The sequence below is a fragment of the Lepisosteus oculatus genome, chromosome 6 (assembly GCF_040954835.1).
Source record: "Lepisosteus oculatus isolate fLepOcu1 chromosome 6, fLepOcu1.hap2, whole genome shotgun sequence".
Lineage (NCBI taxonomy): Eukaryota > Metazoa > Chordata > Actinopteri > Semionotiformes > Lepisosteidae > Lepisosteus > Lepisosteus oculatus.
In genome coordinates, this window is record NC_090701.1 from 23,148,180 (window position 1) to 23,160,566 (window position 12,387).

At 35.5% G+C, this 12,387-nt stretch overlaps 1 protein-coding gene across 2 annotated transcripts in view; it reads left to right on the forward strand.

Moving 5' to 3' along the window:
• Positions 1 to 285: 285 nt before the first annotated feature.
• The window catches only part of LOC102690009 (voltage-dependent L-type calcium channel subunit beta-2), a 157,354-nt gene continuing 145,252 nt past the window's right edge, over positions 286 to 12,387 (forward strand). For both annotated transcript variants that reach the window (XM_015354500.2, XM_015354505.2), the window contains exons 1-2: positions 286 to 581; positions 4,600 to 4,692. In XM_015354500.2, coding sequence (XP_015209986.2) covers positions 552 to 581; positions 4,600 to 4,692 — 123 coding nt within the window. In that variant the 5' untranslated portion in view covers positions 286 to 551. The remainder of the gene's footprint in view (positions 582 to 4,599; positions 4,693 to 12,387) is intronic.

The window sequence follows — 12,387 nt, forward strand, 5'->3', positions numbered from 1 at the left end:
ATCGTGAAAAAACACAGGCAATATCAGAGTCTCACCACCCGCTATAGTTACTGTACTCCTCCAGTTGATCTCCAGTTGAAGCAAACTGGAGATCCCATCAATTTTTGTGAGGAAATTGCGAAACGCGTTTATGGGGTTGATAACTGGAGTTCTTCAAATGTGGTGTTAATATTAAAAAAGTGAAAAACGGTGCAAAAAATGCAGTCCCCACCCCTCGGCTAAGTTCACTTGTTTGGTTTTGGGTACACTACTGTATATACCGCCCCTCCTTTTACAGTCTCTTCTCGGCTCTGTTCTCAGTCAGAGCTGCAACTTCCAGTCAGCAAGCTATCAAAGTGAGGACTGCGAGAGAGAGTGAGAAATCCACCTTTATTATTTAAAGCATTTACCAGCTGTGAAAAATGGAGGAAGTTCTTTGGTATAATACTTGCAGAAAGACAATTTCCATTTGAGGTTTCTGTGCGTGACTGCATTTATTTAACCACGATAACCTGGCGTTGAAATATACAATCAAATGGTCCAAAGCCCTTTCAACTTCTCAAGACATCCAAATGGACACCCTGGAAAACACGAATTTACAGGTACGTTGTTCTCATTTTAACGTTTTCATTTTAATTAATTCATTAATTTGGAACTTATGACCCAAAGAAATCTAAAGGTATATCACGTCAGGAGTGTATTTTACGATTTTGGAGTAAATGGGCTAGTGGATGCAAGTTTGTTAGTTATCCTGTTGCCTCACTATAATGAGGAAAAGGGTAACACATGCAAAACGCTTACGACAGACCTGGTTCTTTTTTGTAAAGCGTTCATTTTTTTTGAATGGCAAAGTTCTCCACTCGGAGAGAAATCGTCATGATTACTAAAGCAACTGATTTCCAGCTTTTACTGTAACTTGTAGCTTTAAAATTCAGGTTTATCGACGGGCATACTGTATACAACACTTGGTATTTTGAGGATGTTTTCTTAATGACGAGAACCTGGGGAAATTAAAATTGAAGATATTTGATTAAAAACAGTCGTGGCAAGACTTGTCTCAAATCAGATTATTAGTAGAATAGAACAGCGATGTTTTTATGTGGATTATTAAAGGAACAGTAACATAAATATTTTAAAAAGTACTGTAACAAAAAGTGTAAATGAAGCCGGACTCAGCTATACAAATTGTATTCGGAAGCATTCATTGGACTGTTTTTTAAAAGGTAACAGGAAGCAAGGGATAAAAAAAAACTGTGCTCACATTGAATATCCTCTTGAATGGCATGTTTTATCTTTCAGTTGTTAATTTATTTGTCTGCTTAGATACTGTTTAAGGCATTGGAAAATAATGATTTTCCCAGGGAAATGCATAGAAACAAAGTGGTTCGATGATGAAAGCTGAATTAGAAAAACCAGTAGCAGAGAAGAGGGCAGGAAATCATCCTGGGAATCATCTGTAGATGACTAAAGAAAAAAAATGGGTAGAGCCAGGCATGAAAACAAAGTTTGGTGTATTACATACTGTACATATGTGCACTGTATAAATGAGTGCACTTAAAGATGAATAAATGTGTTTATAGACACATTTGGGTGGGTTAATATTGGCCTTGGAAATGACCACGTTTTCAATGAAAACAAAATAGTAATAATAAGAAATGAGCAGATTCATGACAATTATTGGCATGTCAACAGAGGTGTGTAGCTAGCCAAGGTGACTTTTGTAGAACCTGGGACTATACTGGTATTGTAATGTCTACGGCACTTGGTAGTTGAATCTGAACTCTTGTGGTCAACTGTATGTGTGACGGATTAGCCACCAAACATTACTACCACATGCAGGATGGGTGGGAGAGCAGAAGAAAATGCAAACCACTCCTCAATATGCGCCACCTTATTATTGGATTGAAGAAGGTCACATGGGAGGGTGGCACAGTGGCATAGTGCTTAACTTTGCTGCTTCGCAGTGCTGGCACCCTGGGATCAATTTCTGGGGGTGCTATCTATGTGGAATTTATATGTTCTCCCTTCATTTATGTGGGTTTCCTTCAGGTGCTGCGATTTGCTCCCACAGTCAAAAGACTTACTGTATAGTAGTTGTACAGTAGGTCCTACAGTACATTGACTTCTGAGGACAATGGCCCTGTTGTGAGTGTTTGTATCTGTATGTGCTCTGCGAGGGACTGGCATCCAGTCCGGGGAGTTTCCTGCCATGTACCCATTGCTTGCTGGGGTAGGCTCTGGCCACACTGTGACCTTGTACTGGATATAGTGGTTATTAAATGGATGGATGGTTAAATATGGAATCGAAAAGCGGTTGAAAATGATTTCTCTTTGTACTGTATGTTGTCCTTTTAATTTATTGTGAGATCTCATCTTTACTTTTGCATTGTTGCTGGCAAGCACAAATGTTTTCAAAGGATACTGGACAGTATTATTATGCCACAAATTATGAATAACTCTGTGCTGTTTCTGAATTTACCATTTCAAATTACATATATACCTTATGTGTGATTGAATCAAAGAGATACCCGCATTTAAGAACAAGATAACAAGAGAGAAGTGGTCCGTTTTCTCCATTTAATAGCTAATTGATCCAAGGTTCTGCTGTTTCTTTTGGTATTTACTGAGTAGCAGTCCCACACTTCTACAACTATTTGTATGAAGACATGCCCTGTGTTTTTGGGAAAAAATGATTTCCAGGGAAATGGAAAATCATGATTTGAATGAAATTATTTTATTTTAAATGTACTTTACAATTGTGTCCTCTGGTTCCTGTCTCATTGTTGATTCTGCAGCACAATGTGTGTAAAAAGTAGACTACTGTATGTCCAAAGTAACCCATCAGATTGCTAAAAATGTTTTATATACAGGACAATATTTCAGTTTACATTTTAAGTGAAGTTTGGAAAGTTACTTGTTATTACTTAGAATAAACATTTTTATTATCATTTAGTTTTAAACATTTTTTTGTTTATTTTTACTTACAATAAACAACCTTCTTCATTTTTATTGTCATTTTTCAACTATGCAAAGTTTCTGTAAACTCAGGAGTTGCTTAATCAAAGAAAGCTGTCAGCTAACAGCATCTTTTTGAGTTCATGATTACCTTAATTGTCCTTTTTTCTAAGATGTTCCCTAGTTATTGACTAGATGTTACAATTTATAAAATAAATTGTCTATACAATTAACTAATCTCTTAGTCTCCCTCTGGAATAGATACCTATGAAGCCAGGTAATTTTCCATTCAATATTATACAAAGATGTTCATCTTGTCAGATTGAGAGAAAATGGAGAGCTATGATTACAGATCATTCATTCATTTATTTATGACTTCAAAATACCATAGGATCTACGTCTTTGTAAAAGCATGTTTTAATTGCATATTACATATCTTGGTCTTTCATTATTGTTAAATCATTATGGCCCTTGATGTCTATATACAGTACCAGCATACAAAAATCTTCATGTCCTGTTTCTGTCTCAGAAGAATGGTATTTCAGTTTTATTTTTAATACCAAAGTCCTAAGGGAGTCTGTAAAAGAGGACTGATTTGTATGTAACAGTGTTTTGCTGTTGCCATGGGTGACCTGCCTGAACAAGTGTAGTTTCATTTGAACAGTAATTCCATTTAGATTTCATTAGTAAAATGTATAGTACTTTTACTATTTAATGTAGTTTCAAATCTACTTTTAAAAGGTAGATAATAAATGAACAGTGACAATACTATCACCATCCTGCTGTTCAGTATTTGTTCTGTTGTGTATTTCTGTACTTTTGCCTGGGAGTCGCATCATTTAAATCTACACTTCTCCACCTTTTTCATATGTCAGTTGGATCTAAATGGTATATACAGAATTTGTTGCCTTATCATGCATATAATCACATATAGGGCAGGCTTATAACAATTATTCACCTATCATAATAATCACTTGTATAAAGAAGTGATATAAATATACATTTCTTCTTACTTACCAAAATTAAAAAAAATCAGATTAAGTTAAAGTAATTCATGGTTGTATTGTAGGATTCTGTAAAAATGTCTTTCAAACAACAGTCTAAAACAAGTGGTGTACATTTATTAAAGCATTAAAGTAGGAGGAATGACTAAATTCATAATTGAAATTATCCAAAATGTATTTTAAATCCATCCATACAATTCCTACCTATTTTATCCAATACAGGGTTGTGGGGGAGCCAGACCCTATCCTGGCAAGCAATGGGCGCAAGGCGGGCTACACTCCGGGTGGAATGCCAGTCCATCACAGGGCACTCACAAACACAAACGCACACACACTAACACCAGGGTGAATTTTTCCAGAAGCCAGTTTACAGTACCTACTATTATCTGTTTGGTCAGCTGGAGGAAACCAGAGCATCCTGCAAACATTTGGGTGACATGGGGAGAACATGCAAACTCCACACAGATGCCAGGTCTGCAGTTGACCATTGCGTCACCATGATACAATGGTATTTTAAATACAAATTATGCAAAATAAAAGATGGTAGCTCATCTTAACAGGAAGGGAATTTAAAATGATGAAATAACAGCATACTACCACCATAGGAATGGCTTTTATGATTTCTGTAGATTGAACCGCTTTCTTTTTTTATGTTTTTAAGCCCCATGGCAAAGGTGCACGGAGAAAAGGGAGATTGAAAGGATCTGATGGAAGTACTTCTTCGGATACCACTTCCAACAGTTTTGTCCGCCAGGTAAGCTGGTCTTTTGAATAAAACTTCCTGGAAGAAAATTAGTGTACTTTGCATTTATATAGTTTAATAAAGGTGGTTTCCACATTTTTTATGTTTACATATAAATTAAAACTCAGAGTGTACTTGCAGTGCCCTCCAAATTATTGGGACAGTGAAGTTCAAACTGGGATTTCACAATACATTTTTTATCATTTCTAATTAAAAATATTGTTACTGATAAGTCCAACTCCTTAGTATCTTATTTACCAATATGAGTCAATTCAGTTTTAACCTCATAGGTCAGTTGAAAGGTATTGATAATGTTGAACCTCTGTTATGAAGTAGGGAAGGCATCTGGACAGTTTAGCAGTCTCTTGTTAATTAGGTGTTTGTTGTTAGGCAATTCATAAAGAGTCCATAGTTGAAAGACAAAATGAAAACAAAAGAACTATGTTAAAGAAAAGCAAGCAATTTTGATGCTGAAAGAAAATGAAAACTTGGTACAGAAATGGGGCATTCCAAAAAGTTAACCGTGAAAAACAACCACAGTTGGTGATAGAAAAATTACCATAGCTTGTCAGTATAAGCATCAACAACTTCCAGATTGTAGGGGTGAAGGTATCAATGTATCATAGTTTAGAGATCACTGAGACAGAAAAATTACAAAGGGAACACTACAAGATGTAAGCCCCTCATCAATACCAAGAACAGAAAAGGGAGATACAAAAATGAGCCAGGCAAGTTAAGAAGCAAAATGTTTTGGACAGGGGAGATTAAGATAAACCTTTACCAAAGTGATAGATGTGTTAAAATGAGGAAGAAGAAAGGAACTGACAAGTATGTCACATAATGTGTGAAGCATGGCTTTTGTATGTATGGCTGCCTCTGGAACAGACTCACTTATATTTGTGGCTGGTATCACTAGTGGTGTCAGCAGCAAAATGAACACTGAAGATTATAAAAACATTTTGTCCTCTTATGAAGAAAAAATGCTTCCATACTTATTGGATGGTACTTTACCATGCAACATAACAGTGACACAAAACTTTAGCATTATTGTGAAAATCAGAATCTAATTTAAAAATAGTCATAAAGTGTGTGATTATGTGCATAAAATGATCTTATGCCCCTGGGGCTCTATTGTATTGTCAAATTTCTGGGAGATATTTTAGGATGAAGCACTGAATTTCTCAAATTAATAAATTGTTGCTTAAAGTTTTGATGGAGTAAGGGGCTTATATCCACTTAATCTAAGTTGCATATCTAATTGTAGTATATAAAGAGATCTTTTGAAACTAGTTTGCTTTTATTTAATTATACGAGTAAAAAATAAGAAACATGCTCTGTTTTTAATATCAGTCAGAGATGTTTTATATATGAATGCAAGATGGTACATTTGGGATAGATACAGTAATACAGCAAAACACTTGCACAATATACAGGAAGAGGCATATAGTATTACCAGTGATGGTTCTGCATTACGCCTGTGTCCTGTGGTGCATGTGATATGTCCAGGTGGAAGAATTTTCAAGAACCCTGTAAGATTTCTTATACCACATGAGGGTGTTTCTATATTGAGACTTCTGTAGTTCCAGCTAAGAATGTCCAGTATAAACAAGTTCTCGTACTTTCACACAAACCATTTCTTTTACGTTTCAAGAAGTAATAAGAGTTTGTGCACTATTGCCCGAAAATAAACAAAGCTAAAGTGAAGTAAACATGCCCTAATCTTTAGTAATTTATAAATCAATGCTTAAACAGGAAACTTTTGACAATGAATTGTATTGGCATATAGTTTTAGAAATTATTATAAGGTTTCAATAGCACGTTTCTTTCACTAAGACACTAATTGAAATTGGTTTTGTTAATTCTTTGTATTACTATGAATAAACAAACTTTCAATGCAGTTTGTAACCTTGGGTATAAATAATAATGGCTGTATTACATACATCATCATAGTATACGTGTATGAACCTATTGATAACACTTACTGTATTACTGTAAATGACAAGTCTCGGTGGTAAGATGTCTTACATTAAATGTACAGTTTAAAGTTGTTCTTTTCAACCACTACATAGCTCAAGGTTATTTTACACAGAGTAGAAAGGAATAGTTGCAGGCATCTATTAAATTTTGTGAATATAATTTAACTTCTTTGTCCAATCTTTAATAAATCTTAAAGGATATTTAGTTTTGTTTTTGCTCCAGGAATGGAAAACAGCATTTAGCCAGTTTAGATATTGGTGTTTGACACCTTGGCAAAATGCTTAATTCGTATAAGTAAAGCATGTTACGACATTCATATACAGAAATATGGCTCTTAACATGTACTTTTTCCACTGTTGAAGCACAAATGAGAAAATGACCACCAGACAGTGGTTGAAAGAACCTGTCTAAAATGGGGAACCCAATATTAATCAGGTTCTAGCTGACCATTTTTCCCGAGCATTACAGCAGTTGTTACCCTGAGCCAGGATGAGAAGAAACACTTGGTGATTCCAAACTGCACAAGGAAAAAAAAAACAAAACACTGTTAAAATGGTAAAACCCTTGAAACTACCAAATAACTAACCAATTCGAAGCACGTTTACTAGTATTTGTGTATCTTGACGAGAATTCTTCTTGGATTTTAGTAGCCAAAAGGAATTCAGATATTGCTCTAGAATATTTTTAGATTTTACAAATTCCTTTTTAAGAGAACATTAAGTCATTTTGTAAAAGGAAAGTAGACTGCTGATAATCTGATATACTGATAATACTGATTATAAACTTAAAAGGATTAGACTGTCAACTCCGCAACATAGAGTATGATTTTGTCAGATGTTGGAACAAGAGCAAAACAAGTTTTTAAGTGGTCTGCTCGGTTAACCGCAAACAGGCATTGAAAAATTAATGAATAAATATGGGACTCCTAAATGGCCTAAATCTTAATCGACCCATAAAGGCACTTACTCAGAATGCAGGTGGAGCTCCATGGCCTGGACATCATCGGTGTGACTTAATGGGTGCTTACAGGCTTACAATCAACAATAAGGGACACACTGTCTAAATGTGCTTGTTCTTTTCCTTCAATATCCATTTCCTTCAGTTGAATCCATGAGCCAAGTTGTAAACAATAAATTGTTCCAAAATGGATGAAAAATTGGTGATTTCCAATTTAATGTAAAAAACAAGAGCTGCCTTATTTGGTAGTATAGTGTGTTTTGTTTCTTAGGACATCTATAAATTGATATTGGTCTCTAATGTGTATGTACAGTAGTGCTTGAAAAATCTGGCATGCTCAATTTAATTTTTCGCAAAGTACTGATGAAATAACATTTTGTCAGTGAAAAATTACAATATAAACACCACTTTTACAGTGAAAGGCAGATACTTTATATGTGTAATGCACATTGTATACTGTAATTACTGTATAATATTGTAATGCTGGAGGGTATGGTGGTTAGGGATGGTGCCTCATACAATGGCTCTTGGATCTTGGGTTGAATTTTGGCCTGATAAAACTGTTTTCACTGTACATATTGAAGTGGAAGAAAAAAACATGTTCTGTAGTTTGTATTATTTACAGCATTAATTGCCTTTTCCTCACTTGTCATGATCTTGACAAAAGTTTGGGCCATGCAGATGTGTGTGATCTTTTCAGTGTGTTAAAAAAATAAAGAGCTTTTCCCCCGGAGGGCAAATAACCCTCCCGGGAATGAATAAAGTATTTTGAATTGAATTGAAATAGCAATATTTCTCAAGTTTACTGGAATGTAGATAAATGTTTAGTCTTACAGCAGCCTCCATGAAGTTGGTCCCATACAAATTGCACAAACCATGAAACCCACTGTATTCATTAGTAATCCATTAGTGCCAGTTTGTGCCATTGAAAATAGCTTCAGAGCTGCTTTCAACCTCACGGTATACAGTAGCACCTTATTTTTTGGGGTGTGACTACACACAGCACTCCTACAACATCACAATAGAACTGAACCGGACTCATTTGTTAGTGCCCCATTAGTGCAGGTTTGTAAAGGTTTAAAATAGCATCCATGCTATAAGATAAAATGCTTTATTTTTTGTTAATCACATGACACTGGACATGAAACACCCATTCCTCAGGACCACTACAGACTTTCCCTTGCTACTTCATGGAGCTGCCCTTGTATCAATTCCTGGGGTGGTATCTATGTGGAGTTTGCATGTTCTCCACCCATTTACTTGGATGCTACTTTCTATGGCATGAACAGACAAAAACAGAGCACTGACAAATGAGATGCAGGGTGGCTGAGTGACATAAAAAAACAAAGGTGTTATATCTTGGGAACGAAAGGAGCACAAATGCTATTTCAACTGCACAAACAGAGCACTAACAACTATAATGCCTTTCATTGCTTTCAGTGCTGCTTGTTGGAGGGAGCAGCTTCATGAAGCTTATTATAGAATTTGCTTGAACTACCAAAATTATATTATTGGAAATAAATCTTTTCTGTCTACTGTACAATGGGTTTGAATTACACTTGGGAACCCAGTTTGATGTAATGTAGATGTCAGGATAGTGGACAACAGAAATATAATGGTGAAGTATTAAGACATTGTATGTAATTTACACAAATATCAATACTATTTACTTATAGCCACATAATATTAATCTTGTATCCTTAACGTCCTTAATGCTCTTATTTGTTGTGATTGACACTGTGACTCACTGTGACTGCTTACATACAGTAATTACTTGACTCTTTAACCTGCTTTTAAGTGTATTTCTTTTGCTGAGTTTGTATAAATGTGGAAGACTGCAATCTTCTTTGTCATAGCTGGAGTGAAGTAAACATGCTCCTTCATCCAACTTTGTGAAACACTGTAACGCACTGTATGTCTTACAGAAATAAACTTACAAGTGATTTGAACGTGTATAATATGATACAACATTGTGTCTCTCGAGGAATAATGTCATAGTCTGAATATCCCAAGTCACTAATTTTGCCCCCCCGCTAGGTTTTTATGGGGTCATTAAATCTGTTTAATGGCCCAGATTTTTTCATCTTGGAAGAAAGGAAAAATCCTTTAATTTAAAAAAAAAGTCTCAATGAATTTTAATGAGCAAAAATTGCCATGTGTGTTGAAAAAACAGCCCTCCCCTGGCTGTGTGAATTTTTTATCATTTCTAGGACAGCTAATTATACCCGTCAATCTTAATGCAGTTGCTCCATGCTGTAATATACAGGACAAAACAGAATGCAGTTATACAGTATATAAAGTAAATCAGCTCCAGATTGCCCTGGTATATTTTCACTGCTTAGTTTTATTATACCTTGGTATTTATTATCTTGGACAATTTAGGTTTGGAAACACGCATACTGGTTATAGGCTGGATAATGCATGATGTACCCCCACATTTGCTTTCATGTCTATAGAAATGCATTCTATCAGAAGAGTAGCGCTGTGTAGCTTGAAAAACCCCTAACAAATGTCAGGGGTATTTACATACAGTAGTAGTATTTACTATGTACTATTTATGAAGAGTACTCCCTGAACTGTCTGAACCTGTCCTCTAAATGATAACTAACTGCTACAGTTCTGAAGTTTCCTGTTGGAGCTTCTTTAAGTTCAAATAGCTGTGTACAGTACATCATGATTCACTTGTACTGCATCATTCGTCATAAAAACACAAGGTGCATTGGTAAAGGTACAGTATGTGAGTGTGCCTGCAGCGAGTGAATTAAAACCACTCACCTTATTGCAGGCCAGTTCTCTCATGAAGAAGTGTTTAAAATCCTAAAGATAAGAACTTCACATAATTTTAAAGACAAGAAAAAAAATAGTTCTACTGTTTCAGCCAGTAGCCCTTAACATTTCTGATACTTAAGGTGAAGAAATGTCCTACAAAATGTATTGTGCAGTAGGTTAATAGATTTGATGTAATGTTAGTGCACCAATACTGCAATTATCATTTAATTATCATTTTATCAGTCTTTTTTCCTGTTGTGTTAATCTCAAGAATTGGTACATCTGTGAAATTGGCGCTAAAACATTTTTCATCAGTGAGGCTCAGGTTGCCAGAGTTCCTACTTTCGTCACCTTATGAGATGGGAGGCGTTACTTTTAGGAAAGTGTTGACACTGAATATTGCAACGTCAGTTTGCCAAACAAGACTGTACTGCAGGAATTGAGATACAACTAATGAATGCGTGATTTCAAAAATGGATTATAGAGGAATATGCTAGTTTTATTGAAGATGTAGTACTCTGTGTTTTGTGAGAATGAACAGTTGCAAAATTTAATAGATATAGTATCTGTTTACTTTCAGAGACTGTTATATACTGTAAAATATTTGCCTATATATTTTTTGCAGCACATACTGTACTGTATCTGGTACTACAGTGGACAGCTGATGATTCCATTGGAATTTATGAAATAATCAGCTGGACAGAGGGCAGACACCTTGCTCACCCATTAAATTAAATACTTACCCTGTAGTACTGTAGGTGACAAGATTGCAAAGTTGTGCCAGTAAGACTGAAGCCCAAATAATCCAAAGAGCAAAGACCTAAAGAGAGCCTGAAGCTGTTTGCTTAAAGAATGGGAGTGTAACCTAATTTTATTTTTTCCTCTCCTGTAATTTAGCCACTCACTGCCAAATTTTGTATACCCCAGAGAATTTGTATCTCAAATTTTCTATGCCTCACAACTGAAATTACGTTATCAACCCTGATAATCTGTATTGTACTTTATTTGTTGTGGAATTTGAATGTGTGGTGTGGCAAACGGTTACTGTAACTGCAAACATGAAAAGGTTTGTTTTTGTTTGTTTAGATTTGATAAATAATACAGTTATTGCAGTGTTGGAGCCCTGATTCAATTCCAGATCTGGGGTAGTATCACTTTGGACTTTGTATCTTCTCCCGGTGTTCATGTTGGTTTCCTCTGGGTACTCTGGTTTTCTCCTACAGTCCAAAAACATCCTGGTAAGTTAATTGGCTACACAGAAAATTGGCCCTTGTGTGAGTGCGTGTCTGCATTTGTGTCTGTCATCTCATCCAGGCTATGTCCTGCCTAGTGCCAATTGCTTGCCGGAATTGGCTCTGGCTCCCACACAGCCCTGAATTTGAAGAAGCAGTCAGTGGATAGATGTATGGAGTAATACACATTTTATATGGAGTAATACACATTTTATACAACAACATAAACAATGACTTTTTATGTCTTGTGTTCTAGGTACGCTGTTTCATCTTGATTTTAAATCAGAAACCAAGCGTTGAAGAACAGCATTTGAATTTTGCTGTTTTTGTAAAATGAAAATTTGAATGTAAATTATAGTAAGCTATTATGTTTGACACTGTCTGCAAAAACAATCGGAGTGTATCATGATATGAAAAAGGGATGGGAGGAGAGATTTAATAACGTTCATCATAGTATTTATGTAGCAATTCATTTGATGACCTCTCAGTTTCACAGTCACATTTTGTTTGCAGTTATAATATGACATTATAAAGAGACATCTCTGCTTTTCTCTGATGAATACTGTTTTTAATGTAAGTTATACTTTACATACTGTAGCTTAGTCTGTCAGGACTTCCCTCAAATAAAAATAAATTCTCACTGTGATAAAGTCTTTTGAGGTGTACTCTGTAAGGAAAGGTAAAGCAGGTGTGTTTGAGCAGCTGTTTTAGATGAATAAGCTGAGCTTCAAAACAGTATTAACCCTTGTGAGATTTATCGTGGTGAATCTGT